Here is an 18,430-nt window from a genome sequence, read left to right as displayed (position 1 = left end):
ATTTCCATGTTAACGTTTTCTTTCTTTTTCTCCTGATAGTGGATCTGTATCTACATTAGAGACTGCAGGACAGAAGAGCTTGTGTTTCAAACCATGCGTTCTCATCGTTGTTCTATTCAAATACCCCAAAGTCTTGTATACTTTCTGATTTTGAGCAACACAAGGGACAAGAACAAAGCACAAGAAATTAAAGTGTCTCTCACTTGTAGGCACATTTTCTAGCAAATGACAGTGTATTTCAACAACACTTAATGGGTACTCTCATGTCTTCTTTACCTGAGTTCCCTCAAAGAAGAGTCTGATGCAGAGTTTCCTGTGCCTTTGATTCACTGAAGGACACTCCAGGGAGTCATGGAGTGAGGGCGCAGCATAGGGTAGAGGAAGAGCTAAGCAAAAAAATCCGCTCTCAGCTACAGCCAGGCTTCAGCCTTGTGGACAGGGAGCATAAACTGCCCACAGTGTTTTTCCCACCTTGAAAAAACCTAGAAGGCCAGGCAGCTCCTGGATCAGCCAATGGCAATTCTTCAGAGAAAAGGGACAGCTGTGGGCCTTTGGCCGCCAAGATCACAGCAGCTGAGGGATGCGTGCACTGGGCCAGTAAAGAAGATCAGGACGAGGAACCAACAGCATCCACTGCAGTGCCCATTCCTTAGAGACCTCCTGTCACCTCTCTTCTGATATAACTGATTATCTCTGCATGTAGCAGAAACAGATGTCAGGACAGATAAAAAGTTTTGACTGTAGTTGAAATGAAATGTGGCTGTGCAATTAATTAGGGATATACATTGTGAAAGAATGCATGGCCATACTGAGACAGAGAGAGAGAAAGAGAGAGGGAGAAAGAAAATAATAATAAAAATATTAGACACTAATTGTTAAATGATTCTACTAGTTCCACTAAATTGACAGTGACAGTACTGTACTCAAAGTTGAAAGATCAAAATAATGAAAAGCAAAATAATTTTTGTAATTGCTTTTAAAATGATGTCAATAAAAAAATCAAATTGAACTTAGAGTCAATTAGAGTTCCAATTCCAAATACATAGTAAATCAAATTGAAACAATGTTACCTTTAGGAATAAATGTCAAAAGTATCAATAACCTAATGAGATTTTTTAAAGCCTGAATTTCATCTCTATTGCATGTATACAAATAATTTTTTTTTCAAAAGAAAAATAAGAAAGATATGTCATCCCATCTAGGACTCAACAGAATAGCCAGCTAGAAACATTACACCAAAGATGTGATTTAATATCACTTTCTATGTTTAAAATAATTATTAGTATAGAAATAGTTTGTTTACCAGGCCAAATGCCATGTTTTATGCAACGTTATTCTTCATCTTCAGGGTACAAAATGCTTTTTAGATAGGAATAATTCAAAACAAAGACTCTGATGCTGGGAAATATTGAGGGCACAAGGAGAAGGGCAGGGAGCGACAGAGGATGAGACGGTTGGATGGCATCATCGACTCAATGGACATGAGTTTGAGCACACTCTGGGAGATAGTGAAGGACAGGGAAGCCCAGCATGCTGCAGTCCATTGGATTGCAAACAGTCGGACATGACTGAGTAACTGAACAACAAAATTCAAAACATGTCTGAAAAGCTGAATTGAAATAAGACTTTGGAAAACCCTACAGATTCACCAGTAGGTTTAATTCAACCAGTGGTGGTAAACCATAAGTTTGGCTGTAGAGTGTGAGAGTAAAATTACAGCTGTGAATCAGACAAGGGTAGGCTAGCCTTGTCTTTAGCTGGAGCCTCAGTTTCCTCATCTTCAATATTTTCCTGGGATGGTGAGAGGATACCAAGACATAATGCACAAATGGCGTCTTGGATGTTTAAAACAACGGCACCAATTATGATTGCTGCTTCAGCGAGATGAGAAGCATGCACTAAAGTGGAGGCTGCAACCTTCAAGCAGCAGGCAGATGTCCAAGGGATTGCAAGTTTGCCTGAGAAGTTTCAAATAAAAATGGACATTTCTGGCTTTTCTTGAAAATCTGGAGGCCATAGCAGGCCCACACTCCTGCGGTAAGGACTGGAGCCTTCCATGTTGGGCAGGACCTGTGCTCTCTTGATTTGCCATGGTCCCCAGCAGTATCTGTCATCCTCCACTCAGCGCACTTACTCACAGAACCTCACTGGTCCCAGTAGGCACTGGAGCTTGTGACCGCTGGATTAGCCAAGGAAGAATAAGACTCAGAGGCATGAAATATAAATCTGCGTGGGGGCAGCTGCAGGTGCAGTGATGCACAGTAGAAAGCAGCTGGAAGCAAGAACTGGTGGACAGGTGTTGTACCCTCCGTCTGCATTAACACCTGTGTGAACTCTGAGCTCTATGGGCTTCTGTTTCCTCATCTGTAAAATAACTGTTCTGGGTAGGTCAAGCTTCCGAACACAAGGCAAGTCAGTTCCCCATCTGCATTTCAGCTTCTCAAGTGTTCTTTTTTTTTTTAAACGATGTCAAATTAGTGGGTCACTGAAGCCTGGCTGAATTAGAGGAAAGCCCTCCCCCTCCACATGCCCCTGTCAAAAGAAGATGCATTGCACACAGACTTGATGGAATACATGTGGAAGCTCAAATGCCAAAAGGAAGTATAATACATGTAATAGTAGCAATTTTGAGAATGCCCTCCCTTGTGTTGTTGGCCTCATGCATTAGTTCTAACTGAGTAAATATAACTAATTGTTTCCCCACATTTATTCCTCTTCCTCAAATACCAGTGAATGCTCAAGTACTAAAGTAATTACATCAGTTTTATAATTTTTCTTGGGTGAAATTCCAACTTCATCCTCTTAAAACTTTGCAGAGCTACCTTTTGACACTTGATGGTTGAATATTTAGTTATTATTTGTATGCATTTTTCATTCCAGAAAATTTTAATAAAATGACTTTGGTAAATTTCACAAAATAAAAAGATGTGAACCCCATGTAGCTCAAATATGTTTCACCAAAATTTTCATTCAAGATAAGTACTGTTAAAAAAAAACAAAAAAACAACCTTATGCAATTCTCATGTTAATGAACTAAGACTATTTCTTTCTAAAACAGGCACAATACATGGCAAATATATCACGCCTCTGTCCAAGATAGTTGTTTGGAAATATTTCTTCTTTTCAGTTCAAAAATCCATTTTGGTTCTTTCAGTTGAATTTCAATATACTCTGAAGTAGACATTAACAAAGGGAAATAAACCAACTTAGAGGAGGTTACTATTAGAGTTTTCTCTGCTTTATGTTCTGTTGCTGAGTATCTATGGAGCTGCCCAAACTGAATGTGCTCATGCCATGCATGCATGTTCAGTCATTCAGGACTCTTTGGGCCCTATGGAATGTAGCTTGTCAAGCTCGTCTATCCATGGGATTCTCCATGCAAGACTACTGGAGAGCACTGCCATTTCCTCCTCCAGGGGGAACCCAGATCTCTTGCACTTCCTGCATTGGCAGGTGGGTTCTTTACCCACTGCACCACCTAGGAGGCCTCATGTGCTGACAGAGCCTCTCAAATCATATGCCCATTTAATGACAATTCTAAGCAGTAGAATGACAACTAATAAGAATGAGAAAAAGGGGCAAGACCAACCCTGGCCGAGAATATTCTAAGTCTGAATATTCTAGGTCTTTTGAAACAAATCTTGATTTTAATACTTTTAAAAATATAATCTGCTACTGAAAACAAGTTGTTTTATCCCTGATAATACATTTAGTAAGTCATTCAAATAGGTTTCCTGAGAGAGTGAAGGTGCACAGGTAAAGCACACTCAGTCATCTGAGACAGACAAGAAAGTAGCTAGTCTGATTAATCAATTATTCTCTTCAACATCAAAAAGGGGAAATCAGTTCAAAAATTTGAAGTAAAGTATATTTAATTCTAAAACCACTATAAATATAAACTAACTTTCTAACCTAGCAATTTAGAAGGTATTTCAGGATCTTGCAGTGTCCTGGTAAGTTGATTATTCATCCTGCTAAACCAGGACAATTCCAGTTTATGCTTCCAGAAATAACACTTAATAGCTTTCCCATTCATTCACAGAAATGACCTAATTTAGTCAATAATTATGTGGTCTCCCTACCTCTGTGTCATTGTAATGAATCTAGTCTTCTATTCAACATGCTACAGATAAGCAGACATATAGGTTCAATGATAAAATTATACCTGATTAAGAAAATGCTCACTAAAAGAGTTTATAATATAAAATATAAGTGAATATACTTCTATACAAATTTTAGTTAAGATATACTTACATTTAGGTTAGTTCAATAATGAAAATAAAAGTTTTTCATGAAGAATGGTCAGAAATAGCTCAAAAAAACTAAATTAGCATGTAATACAAGAACAAATGCATTTCTTGCAATATCTATGAAGTTTCTTAAATTTGTATCTTAAAGTCAAAATTAAAGCCCAAACAAGTTAAGTAATCTCCACAAAATAACTATATTCCAAAAATTGTATAATTAAGTCAAGTTTTTTTAAAAGTTGAATCTGGACCCTAAATGGGCCTCTCATTTTCCAAAGTTTAAAAAATATTCTCACAAGTCAATTTTGTCATGTGTTGGGGTCTCTGAAACTAATCATCTGGATTGGAAAATGATCCTACATATAGTTATATACTACCAACATTACAGATTAACAATAAAGATCCTGAAGAAAAAAGTATTTGCATTAATTCCCTTGCAAATGAAAGTAGCTGAGAATTCAATTGTAGTTTTATTAAAAGAAATTGTAGCACTGAAGAAAAAAATAATAGGAATCAAAACATGTCTTTAATGCACATCTGGCATCATAGCTTTTTAGGATAAAGTTTCAAGTCAGATGACAATATTTAAAATTCAGTATAAAAACTCTACAAATAAGTTCAAATAAATTTTTATGACAAAACAGACTGAACTCATGTAATGAGGTCAATTTCAATTCCAAATATTTTAACAACTAAGGATAAACACACATATTAAAAACAAAATTTTTCAAATTTTACACTACTTATGACTCTTCATATTTTCCCCTGATTTTGACATTGTTTTGTACTTACTACTTAATAAATTATGTTTATTGAAAAATAATAAATTAACTCACTTTCAATCACAGAAATATACTACAAATTAGGGCTTCTGATCAGTGTTACCAAATTGAATTAATATTGTTAAAGTAGTGAAAAACTCCAGCTTCTTGTTTGGTGAGCTCTGCAACCCTAGGACTTTTGAAATATTGGAGTAGCTCTTATCCTCTGTATCTTTCTTTATAGTCCTGAAGTTGGTATTCTATAGAGCTATCAGTATATATTTATATATACATCATTTAACATAGGAAAGCATTTGTAATTGGTTTTATGATTGTTATTATCATATGTTTTAGGAAAAATGAATTGCCTGTTTCACAGTCTTATAATTAGTGGGTCAGATGAGAAAAATAGCATTCATTAAGAATTACGAGGCCTTCATTTGAAAGGATATGAGGTGCTTTTCTTATTAGTCTAAAACAAAATTTCTTTATATGTATTTTTAGTGCAGTTATTTCAGAAACTTAATAAAGCCCTACCTCATGCTTGATTGCAACACCAAACTGAAAAGTCACTTTACACTCTTCTCCTACATTCTTCCCACATTTTCATTTTCAAAATTCTAAAACTGGAAAACACCAGAGCTTCAGAAATATTCATTGGCATCCCATATACTGTTTACCCTAGCAACATTCTTAGTTTCTCCAAATGACAAGAAAAAAAGCATAAGAAAAGTAAAAGTGAAGATCTAAAGAGTAAGAACATTATTAGAGTTCTAAAAGTTATTATACTATCTAAGATTAATATCTATCAATTTATCTATCTAACCATCCATCTACCTATATTTCCAAACATTTGTGGAAGATGTTAGGCAAACCATTCTTACATTTAAAACGTTAAGTCTAAAAAAATAAAAATAAAATAAAACGTTAAGTCTAAATTTCATAACTGTTCACATAGACCCCTCTGGCCCTTTTAGTTTAAATTTACCTGAAGAATTTTAGTTAAGTATAGAAAGTGCTACGATTGACTTTGAAGTAGTTCTACAGGTTGCATATGCTTAACTTTATCCATTTGCTCACCCTTGAGATTCATGCAAATGGTCTTCCTCCCTTTTGTATATCCTTTATAGAGAAGGGCAAGTATCTACGATAGCAATCCTCTACCTTCAAGCACTGACATCGTTTTATAAACATCGGAGCACCAAGGAGACCATTACTCAATATCCAAACAAGTTTTAAAACATGTACAACTCTATTTACAAAGAGACAACAAACCTGCACAACTTGACACACTCAAACTCTGTTGCTGTGGATGCAGTCACGTCTGGCCTACAGTACCTTAGCTACAGAGTATGTAATAAAACAGCTAAATTTGGATTGGAGACTCGATTTGCACTGAAGAAATGAACCTGCGACAGCAAAGGCAAGAGCGACTCAGGACTCAAGAAATCAGAAACCAGGTCTCTGTAACTTCTCACTTCCAGGCAGAGACGAGTGCTGTTAATAGGAGAAAGCCTGAGGGAAGACTTGCTCTCAGAATTGAAAGGGGAAGAAAATGGGAAGAGATGAAGAGAGAACACAACCTTGCACAACTATAACAAAACATTTCCAGCCGCTGCCAAGTTAAGTGGAAGCAGTACTTGTAAAAGGGAATGAGATTTGTTGCCTTATTCCTTTCTCAAAATGGACTGAGAGTTTACCCCAGCAGAAAGTCCTAGCACCAAATCATGTTTCTCTCTCCTTTTATCTCCTTCAAAATAGTTTTATTTATTCTGTCAATTTGCCACCTTGTAGTTTTGTATGTTTTACCTGCAATTATTTTATCTTCCAAACAAGATTTTTAAGTTTCTTAATGATGGGTACGGCATCTTATTCTAGTCTATCTCATTTATCTCTATGGGATACTGCAATTAATACTTCCTAAATTAAATTGATCTCAGCTGTACTAGAAAAAAAGGTTAACCTTTAAAAAAAGGTTAAATGAGACTATCACTTGAGAGAATATACTACATGTTAAAACAGAAATATATTCTATGTTTCACCAGCTCTAACCACATCTTTCTCCTCCATGTCAATTCTAAATTTAATTAGTGAGAATGCAATTAAGTATAATACTTGGATGTTTCGTTATCTCCATATAAACTATGAGCCCTGTGTCCAGCTTGGTTTAATTTACTCCACAATCTGAAGGAAAAGAACTCCAAATAAGTCAAAATATGCAGATAAACTTCAAATCATAAAACTATTATTCTCCTTGGTTTTATCTATCCGTTTTTAGGTAATTCTTGAATCTCCCATATTTGGGTCCACTTTGAACAAAAGACTAAGGCCCTCTACAACTTACATATATATTTTTAGATGGAGCTATCTTAAGCATAATGTATCACGTGTGACTTAAGTTTATTTTAATTTAGCTACAGAGATCTTTTCCTCCACATTTCGAGGGCTAGTCTGTCCTGGTAAATTTCCAGAATAAATCTTATGTCTTTCTTTTAAGTAGGGCAAGATCTTGACATACAACTACTGTGGGAGCTAAAGGCATTTTTGGCAAGAGCAGTGGATGACTGACTTCTCCGCTTATTTTCATAGTGATAAATATATGACTGATTTCTCCCTTGTTTTCACAGTGATAAATATATGGCTAGCTTTAGGCAGGAAAACAACTATTCCCCAAAACACAAGCTAAGCACATCTGAGAATGAATGAGGTCTTACAGACATATCACGACTCCTCCCTCCTTTAGAAGGTGTTCAAGCCCATGTGGTTCATTCACTCCCACAACATAAAGACAACCAAAATGAATGTTTACTTGAAAAAGAAGAAAGGAAAAGAAAATTCCCTATTTAAAAACATAAAAAACTACTCAGGCAGTTATGTTTTGTTGGTTTTCTTTAGTCTGTCAATGCCTCATACAGTATTAATAGAATTTCCTGTAAGTTAATATAAACCACAGTCTTTATAGTTTAAGATGAAAGAAAAATATTGAAATAATAGGACACTATCAAAACAACTTAGCTAAGTGCACTTCTTAAAGAGGAACTGGCATTATAAATCTGCATTTAATATTTCTTTTATAACTTGATTACATTTTTATTGTATATAGTTTATTATATGGATAATTATTCCTTCTGAGTACCACTCAGAAAGGATGATAATATTTTATTTCTTTTAGAAAAGAGTAAAAATTGAAAAATGTTATCACTGAAGGGTGAAATTCTGTACAATTGACAAATGTCTAATAAATTAATATATAGTAAACTAGTAAAATGTATATTAAAGGTTTAGTGAAGTCTCTGAGTCATGTCCGACTCTTTGTGACCCCATGGACTGTAGACTGCCAGGCTCCTCCGTCCATGGGATTCTCCAAGCAAGAGTACTGGAATGGGTTGCCATTTCCTTCTCCAGGGGATCCTCCCAACCCAGGGATCAAACCTGTGTCTCCCGCATTGCAGGCAGACTCTACCATCTGAGCCACCAAGAGGTGGTTTGGTTCTCATTTAATACAGAGTTTCTTTTGTTTTTATTCTTCAAATTAGAAGATTCTTTAAATCGAGAAGATTATTAACTTATAAAATTAAAAATTTTGGTCATGTATGATTATGGAATCTACGATCCAGTGTCATTTGAAGCCATGAAAATTCATTTTAGAAAAGCTAATTTTTCATTTGATTTATTCATGTGATACTTATTAAAATAAAGAGCAGAGCTTTTGTTTAAACCATAAACCTTTTAATAACCAAAAGTGTCTAAAGTTGTTAAATTACTCCTTTTCTGAACACGGAGCCCAATCTTTCAGGCTTCATATCTTGATAATACTTAGGCATATGGAAGAAGAGGTTAATTTGCATAAAAGGAATTTATTACACTTTCTTTTGTTTCCAAAGACACATTCTTTTAATATTGCTCTCAAGCCAGTTTTTATTTAGACATCTTTTGGTTTAAATTGACAGTCCTGAAAGCTTTCCTAAAGTAATATTTGCCTCTCTAAACATCTCTCTGGCATTCCATTATGGGCACCTGCTGCTGATAATTACAGGTCTGTCTCCTAACCACTTCCTCTGCTTTATGTCAAGGCAAGATTCAAGCTGCTTGATTACAAACAACTACCAGTTAAAGACCATTGCATAGCTCTCTGTGGTAATTACTCAGGGCAAGTTGGGTCTGTGTTTACTGAAGTCTTAACAAAAAAGAAGTAGTTACTTGTTATAATTTCCTCTTTGCCGGCAGTGTAGCATAATCCATAACATATTTTGGTCACCTTAAAAGTGCCTGTGAGAATATCTGGTTCAATAATGCTTTATAATGATACATTTCACTATATGATTTCCTAGTCTAAAAAACAAAATATCCTGCCCAAAGAAAATAGACTGTGGTCCTAGCAAAAGAACTTTCAAACAGTAGTCAATTACAGGAAGATAACTGGTTGAATATGCACTCCCAAACAGATTTAATTTTCTTGACTCTGGACTACTCTGCCCTCTTTCCTCACCCTCTCACCTCATACTCATGGGATCATACCATCAAGTTGAATGTTTGTTCTTACACAAATACATACTTTGAGTCCTAACCCCCAAAGACGATAGTATTAGGAGGTGAGGCCTTTGGGTGATACTTGGGTTGTGAGGGTGGAGCTTTCATGAATGGGGTTAGTGTTCTTATAAAGGAGACCTGCACAGATCCTTTGCCATACTGCCAGGTGAGGACACAGACAGAAGATTGCTCTCTGGGAATCAGAAAAGTGGATCCTTACATACATGACCATGCTGGTGTCTTGGTCTTGGACTCCCAGCCTCCAGAGCTGTGAGAGACAAATTTCTGATGTTCATAAGTCATCCAGTTTGTGTTATTTTGTTATAGTAGCCCTAACAGACTAAGACACATACCCTGCAAGAGCCTTATTTACTTTGTACTAGACAGAAATAAGAAGAAATACTCTATAGAGCAATTTGTGACCCAACAATAATCCTAATATAAAACAATTTCATCACCCAGTAGAAAATCTATTTTAAAAATATTCCATATGGTAGAATTCTATAATTGAGTAATCAGTTTCTCTGAGGGTTGTTAGAGTGCTGGTTCCATTTGCAGGTCTCTTTAACTCCCCATGCTATGTTTAGGCAAATTGACCAAACTGGCCAAGAGTCTAGCTGTGCTCACATTGCTTACCCATCAATTGTCAGGTTTATTTCCTTTGACTATATGAGAATCCAAATTCTTCATTACTTAATAGCACCAAATTAAAGGGCGGACTATCTGAAGTCAGGAATGGATTTCTGAAGTAAGGATAAGGAGATTGGCCTTTTAGGCAGAATCTGAGAGAGGGTGAATCTTCACTCCTGAGACTGTCCTTTCTACCTTCAACTTCATATTCATCTTACTGTGTACAGGAGCTCCCCAGGTCGGTGACAAAGGGAATAAGGAAAGTTCCTGTTAACTCCACCATAGTAAGTACTCACCAAAAGCCCATCTAAGATGTGTTATGCATTTGGATAAATGCATCATTCAAAAGATTCATCATTCAAAAGATTCAAATCCAACATCATTCAAAAGATCTATATTGTATGCCCACTGCATATATGAAGCTCCTATTTACATGCTAGAGATACCACAGTGAACATGCTTCCTGCCCTCTTCCTGCTGACATGCTAGCTGGGGACACAGTGAAAAGGAAAGAGTGTTACAGTTGGGTGTAAAAGGCAGCTCTATGGCAGAAAGTGATGAGGAACTAAAAAGCCTCTTGATGAAAGTGAAAGAGGAGAGTGAAAAAGTTGACTCAACATTCAGAAAACTAAGATCATGGCATCTGGTCCTATCACTTCATGGGAAATAGATGGGGAAACAGTGGAAACAGTGTCAGACTTTATTCCAGAATCACTCCAAAATCACTGCAGATGGTGACTGCAGCCATGAAATTAAAAGACGCTTACTCCTTGGAAGGAAAGTTATGCCCAACCTAGACAGTGTATTGAAAAGCAGAGACATTACTTTCCAACAAAGGTCCATCTAGTCAAGGCTATCATTTTTCCAGTGGTCATGTATGGATATGAGAGTTGGCCTGTGAAGAAGGCTGAGTGCCAAAGAATTGATGCTTTTGAACTGTGGTGTTGGATAAGACTCTTGAGAGTCCCTTGGACTGCAAGGAGATCCAACCAGTCCATTCTGAAGGAGATCAGCCCTGGGATTTCTCTGGAAGGAATGATGCTAAAGCTGAAACTCCAGTACGTTGGCTACTTCATGCAAAGAGTTGATTCATTGAAAAGACTCTGATGCTGGGAGGGATTGGGGGCAGGAGGAGAAGGGGACGACAGAGGATGAGATGGCTGGATGGCATCGCCGACTCGATGGATGTGAGTTTGAGTGAACTCCGGGAGTTGGTGATGGACAGGGAGGCCTGGCGTGCTGCAATTCATGGGGTCGCAGAGTTGGACACAACTGAGCAACTGAACTGAACTGAACTGATAGAGAAATGAAGATCTAAACTAAGATATCAAAATGGAACAGAAGTCAGCTAGAAGAATGGGATGAAACCTGAGGAGCGAACACTCATTCACAGCAAAGGGAAGAGTATAAGCTGCCATACGCACTCACTGCTAGCTTGTTAAACATATCTGAAGGATGTCCCCTTCTAGGGCTGCACTGGAACACTAGTGCCAGCTTTGGGAAAGGTGCATGCTCAGAGGAAACCATAACCACAGAGGAATACCAGGAATGGAATTAGAGGTTTAAGAACAAACATCTATGTCAACCATGTTAAGTTTAGGTCTGATTATAGAAGCAATGTAAAGCCATCAAAGGGTTTTAGGAAAAAGAGCTTTACTGATGATGTATGTAGGATATGCCTAGCTTCTGTGTGGAGAATAAAGGAGAGTGAGGCAGGATGGGAAGCAGGAAAAAACTTCTTTAGTGATCCAGTTGGGAGAAACAGACATATTCAAAATGTTTCAGTAATATATGTCATCTTTCATGATTTAACATCATTAAGAGATTGAATGTAAGTGCTTACAAACATCTAACATATATGAGACTCTGAAATAAATTAATTTTTTGTTTGCTTCAACAATTTGGCTTTCTAAACTGCCCCTACTTCCTGACAAAATAATAAATAAAAATGCATTCTGGCACAAAATAAATATTTTTCATATCAATTTAAAAAAACAAGACCTAAGTAATAACACACTAGAACTGCCTAAGACCATTTCGTGTTCAGAAAATTAAAGTTCTGAGAAGCTTGTCTTTATTTAAAAAGTAACCAAACAAAAATACAGGAATACCCTAGAAGAAGGGGTTATAAATACAGTCTCATCTTTTTAATGGTTGTGGTTTTCCCCCTGGAAATCTTCAAAGAAAACTACTGCAAACCAAATGTTATATACAGCAGAAAAACCCAAATGAGCAGTTTAATCAATCATTAAAACAGTCTAGGCTGCTTCTGTTGGGTTTTTTAAGTGGAATAAGATGCTATAAAGATAAGTTTTCATAATCATGTAGGAACTAAACCACGCTGTTGATTCTAGGCTATTAATTTTCTCTTTTAAAAGTGGGATGTTTCCTACGATGCTGGACTTGGGAAGTGAGGGGGCTATGGTCGGGGAGGGTTGGAGTAAAAACTACGTGCCTTAAACTTTGCTTTTTAGACAAATAAAATGGCAACAGAATCAGTGTTCAGTGGGCTTTACAAAGTGTTTCCTATGTGAGTATCATTTTAGTGGTGTTATCCTTGTTTACTTGGTCAACGCATCTATTACATTGTTTGCTAAATATCCATAATTGCATTATTTTTGGTCATAAGTGCTTTGGGTTACAGTCTTCCTGTCAAGTTGACACATTTTGAGGAAAAAGCTTTTTATGCTTTCTTTTAATTTTACAATAACACATTTAAAAGGATATTTTAAAAAAGAACAAACAAGATTATTTAATGTCACAGTAGGCAAGCCACTCCAGTACTCTTGCCTAGAAAATCCCATGGATGGAGGAGCCTGGTGGGCTGCAGTCCATGGGGTCGCTACAAGTCGGACGCAACTGAGCGACTTCACTTTCACTTTTTACTTTCACACAATGGAGAAGGCAATGGCAACCCACTCCAGTGTTCTTGCCTGGAGAATCCCAGGGATGGGGGAGCCTGGTGGGCTGCCGTCTATGGGGTCGCACAGATTCGGACACGACTGAAGTGACTTAGCAGCAGCAAACTAAAGATTGAACAGATTATTTAATATTACAGTGAATTAAAAAATATAGTACTGAATGTTGTTTATAGTTAAAAGCATTTTTATGTCCATTTTTTCAAAATAAAGTTATAACTTAAGCAACAGTACTTCCATTTTATAAATGTACACTAGAAAACTTTTTTCAAGTAAAATTATGATCTGTACTTTTTTCCTTTTCCCATCATATATACATAATTAACATATATGTCTGAGAAACTATAAGACTTCAGCTATAGTTTGTTCATGAACTAATCCATTAGAAAAAAATACTTTATTACATGCAAGTGTCAATTATAAAATACATAACAGTTTATGTATCTTAATTTACCTTTTTGCCTATATTATAACATGCCCCTCACACATAAAAGAACTTTGGCCTTGCTTGGAAACTTCAGTTTAATAAATTTTGCTTCTACCCTAGGATCAGTAAATGCTTTGCTTTATATCAGTAAATTTCTGATATAAGTGAAGAAGGCTGTTTCTAGTCTTCTAGAAAGAATTTTGTTGTTTAGTTGCTAAGTCATGTTCAACTCCTTTGTGATTCCATGGACTGCAGCCTGCCAGGCTCTTCCGTCAATGGGATTTTCCAGGCAAGAATACAGGAGTGGGTTGCCATTTCCTTCTCCAGGGGATCTGCCCGACCCAGGGATCAAACCCAGGTCTCCTGCATCGCAGGTGGATTCTTTACCACTGAGTCAGAAAGAATTTAAATGTTAGCAAAAACTAAAGATTTTTCCAATTGTTTTTTCCAGTCTTTTTACTTATACTTGTCTTTACAAGTATAGCTAATGTATAGAAGAGAAAAATATAAACTGATTATTTCATTAACATTTAATAGATACTAGTTTTAGTGGAATATATTCTACATTCAGAATCTAGCATAGGAAAAAAAATCAACTAAAACATGTCCATAAAACCCAAACACACATGTGTTGAGTTTCCAAAGAGTTTTAATGTACAGTTAAAATCTGACAACTTAGGATATTTTAAAATGTGATTTTTAAATCTACCAAATTCTTTTTAAGGATTTCATCTTCGACAACATGCTTTTGTTGGTTTAAATGATATTTTTCCACCTGGTAGTACCCCCAATTGAGTGCAATCTTTTCATTCCTGTGATATATTCAATGATCTTCATACTAGTGCCAAGACGTATGTAATGATGATACAACAGCAACAACAATCTCTAATGTGCATCAAGCATGTAACATGTGCCAGGCACTGTGTCCTCAATTCTTCCCTTTTTACAGCCCTGTTAATCTTCGTAATTCTGTGATGTAAATACTATTCTGACTCTGACATTCTTCTTACAAATGTGGGATGAAGCTAAGGTATCTTAGATTTGTATGCAATATTCAGGCTTAGAGCTAAGCTCAGTTTATTCACTTTTACCAAGAGACTTATTTATATAAAGACTGCATAAGTATTTAGTATTTCCCTAGCATAGTTGCCAAGAACACTCTTGATTGTAAACATTATTTTTTTTCAATGAATTTTGATTAACTTCCTATACCAGGAAATTATCAGACCAACATGTACATGCATATATCTAATATGTTTTAATTCCTTAAGTGTCAAAAGAAAGAAATATTAAAAAGCAAAAAAGCAGTGATCGAAACCATTCACTATTCTAAACACAGACATGATAATCACACTAAACAATAGACATTATTAAATATTATTTTAAGAAAAGTTTTCCAAGTGTAAATGAACAAATTCAACTTAACCCAAGCCATACTATACATTATGTTCACTCAAAATTTTTCAAAATGTAATTCTTCATCAATAAAAAACACACACATTGTAAAACTTCCAAGAAAGCAACAGTATATTAACATTGCAGGGTAATTTTTTTTCTAAAAACTATTCCAAACTCTAATGTAATAACTGTCCTATTTCATTCAGTTGAGCATCATCTTATAATTCTCAACATAATTCAATTTCATAATACTAGTTTATAGATATGTACAAATTTATCATGTGGCCAAATACTCTGACATTCTCTTTTCATCTTGTGATAGATTTATGCAACAGAAAAGAAAAAAATACAGAAAACAGTCACTTTTAACAGATGTTTTAGTCTGAAAAAACTCAAGTCAGCTTAGAATTAAAAATCAAAGCCTACTGGTTGAACTTAGGCATATTTCCATCTGTTATTAATGTTTGAGTTACATACTAAAGACGAGATTATTCATCAAGTCCCTCATGCAATATGTTAGTAAGTAGGATTTTGGTTAGGAATTTAATTGCATAAACTCTATGCATAGAAGCTTCCAATTCATTCAAAATAAGTCTTTACAGTGGCCTGAACTGAATTAAAACAGTTACCAGCACCAAAGAGAACTTCTTGATTTTATTATGAAACGCTTATATGAAAAGCTGTGAACTTAAAAGGGAGATCTCTGTCACCCCATTATGGTTAAATAGTAGTCCTTTCTTCTTTTTCTTCCTTTTCTTTTCTTTTTCCCCCTTTCAAGCCACGCAGAGTTATGTGAGGTATTTTTTAATCATATAAAGAAAACTGAGTTAACTTTAAAACAAAAATAAACAAAAGATGTAATATCTCAGGTTATGTGTGTGTAAGATATCTCAGGTTAGACATAAATAAATTCTTAGATTACAAAGATAAATAATTCTGAGTACTCAGAAATGTGATGAAAATTCTAGTGACCATTCTGAAAATATGCACAAAGCTTATACCCAAGTGATTAGGGTCATAAGCTTAGGCAGGCCTCCCCATTGTTGCCTGTATAGGGTTTTACTAATGGTCTGATAATGGGAGGGGTGGTCAGCATGAAGGTTCTCGTAATACTTTACAGTGGTGTGAGCACGACAGCCCCTGATTAATTACTGCCCTGTTCCCAACTCACCCATTAGATTACAAAGTGACCCTCACTGTTTCCACAATGGCCTCACAGTTACAGAACACTGTCCTAGAGAATTCTTTAAGATAACTTGTTAAAAATCTTTGGATCCTATTAAAAATTTCCAGTAAAACTTCCTGTCTTTCAGATGATTAAAATGGAGATTGAAAAATATTCAAAAAATGGAAAAACAGGAGAGGGGGGATAATATAAATATTTCAACCTTTGATTTCATTGTAGACAGCATTAATAAATCAGATTGCTTAAAAATATTACCATAGTAATCTCCTTAAAGATATTAACACATATGAAGTTACATCTCTTTTTTCACTTGTGTTCTTTTTTCAATCCCCTTTTACCCCCTCCCCCGACTCCCTTGCTATTTATTCATATAACAGTGTCCAAGGAGGGGGCTTCCTGTTGTTTCAAAATACACTGAAATACTAAACACTGAGGCTAATGGTAAAAAAATCACTCCACTTTAAATGAATATCTCAAAGTAGTGCACATTAATACGTGGTTCTATGGAAACAACTCTTTCTGGATGTCAGCTTAAGCTTCTCCATATGATTTTTCTCAAAGGCTTCCTTTTAAAACCATCACTACCATTTATTATCTTCTTGTTATATAGACTGTTACTTTTGTTTCATCACAAATCTCTGCCTGCTTATTAGCAGCCCTGCCACTACTATCAGATGACATTTGTTTTACTTAATGTATGTAGTTTTAGAAAAAAATTACAGAACTGCTATTACTGCATTATATGAAAAAATTCCAGTGTACATTTAGCTGACACTGCATCAGCTGCTATTTAAACTGAGCTTAGCTAATGGACTTTTAATGTCAGCAGGGTTACGTGCAGTTACTGGCTATTAGCAGAAATGGCTCCTTTCTATAAAAATCACTTTTCCTCAAGTGTGTTGTTTGAACATTCCTTTCCCTAATTTAGTGACTGTCACTGAATGCAAAACAAACTCAAGGACTGTGGAATCTGCTGTTATCTTTAAGACCCTCTTTTTAACCTTGCAATTCAGCATTAAACAGGCAACTGCTCATTAGCATTTAGACGTGCAATCGCAAAACTTTGTGGGACATTATTATTATTACTTTGCTGTTCATAACAGAATATTACATATTTTTCTTATGAAAACACTATGTCATCCATGAACATATGATATGTAAGATAGAGAACATAGGAAACAATTCCCTGTGTGCTAGAATTTATTTGCATCTTTTAAAATCCTAGTTCAGAAATGCCAAGTGATGTGGAAACATATGGCAATAATTAACATATATTTACATATTGATGTGTCATGTAAATATATATTAACCTGCATTTAATATAATATTAAAAACAAGCAGGAAATCATATTATCCCTCTATGTAGAATTAAATTTTTTATATTCTTTCAGTAGTAACAACTCTTTCCCCCTCAACTAATTTTATCTTTGTTCATTTAAATAAATGTATCAATGGATATAATGGAGAAATATGGAAATAAAAACACCTGTATGGCATCTGATGGAGTCCAAGAAAATTATAAACATTCCGCCTGGAAACATAATTCCATTTTATTAAGAAGTTGAAACATATCACCAGTTGAAAAACAACACAACTGACTGCCTTCAATCTGCCCAATCATAAGAGGTCACCTCAGGCAAGGTGCTTACCAGGCAAACATTGTCTCTGTTGAAGAGGGGATCCCACATGTGAATGAAACATTTTACTCATGCACAGAGGAGAGTTGGCCTTCTCTTTTGGTCTAAAAATTATAGTCTACTGTATAGGAAAATGGGCTTCCCAGGTGGCACCAGTGGTGAAGACCTACCTGCCAATGCAGGAGATGTAAGGAACACAGTTTGATTCCTGGGTGGGGAAGATCCCCTGGAGGAGGGCATGGTGACCCACTCCAGTATTCTTGCCTGGAGAATCCCCATGGACAGAGGAGCTTGCAGGCTACAGGCCAGAGGGTCACAAAGAGTTGGACATGACTAAAGTGACTTGGCATTCACATGTGTAGGAAAATATGGTATTTCTTCTCCACATGTTTTAAACAAGCCAGTGCACGTGGAGATCCCCCAGTTTCTGTCACTTGCAGGACAAGAGAAAACTGCTTCTATCAGATAAGCCACTGCACAAATGAAGCAGAGGCAGCTCTACTGTGCACTGCTGTAGACAACTTAACTACTAGTCGACAACGAGGCACTTTTTGCAGAAAAGAATATAGTTTTTCAGTTAGAAATCAGGGATGAAACCCCTATTCAATGACTACCTTATCATTTCTTTTTTAGTAAGTTTGTTTTCATTTATTTGATAGGTTTTGTTTGCTTTAGGGGGATATTGCCAAGACTATG

The 18,430-nt window shown here is 35.9% G+C and overlaps 1 protein-coding gene across 3 annotated transcripts in view; it reads right to left on the bottom strand.

The window, feature by feature from the left end:
* Positions 1-18,430, bottom strand: part of UNC5C (unc-5 homolog C (C. elegans)) — a 428,547-nt gene that overhangs the window by 400,493 nt on the left and 9,624 nt on the right. The window contains exon 1 of one of the 3 annotated variants that reach the window (XM_010848328.1): positions 6,089-6,242. The exons of the other annotated variants lie outside the window; for them this stretch is intronic. Coding sequence (XP_010846630.1) covers positions 6,089-6,101 — 13 coding nt within the window. The 5' untranslated portion in view covers positions 6,102-6,242. Of the gene's footprint in view, positions 1-6,088; positions 6,243-18,430 lie in introns of those variants that run through there. 3 annotated transcript variants of the gene reach the window in all.

The sequence above is a fragment of the Bison bison genome, unplaced genomic scaffold, assembly GCF_000754665.1.
Source record: "Bison bison bison isolate TAMUID 2011002044 unplaced genomic scaffold, Bison_UMD1.0 scf7180017864263, whole genome shotgun sequence".
Taxonomy (NCBI): Eukaryota; Metazoa; Chordata; class Mammalia; order Artiodactyla; family Bovidae; genus Bison; species Bison bison.
This window is presented reverse-complemented; position numbering and strand designations above follow the sequence as displayed.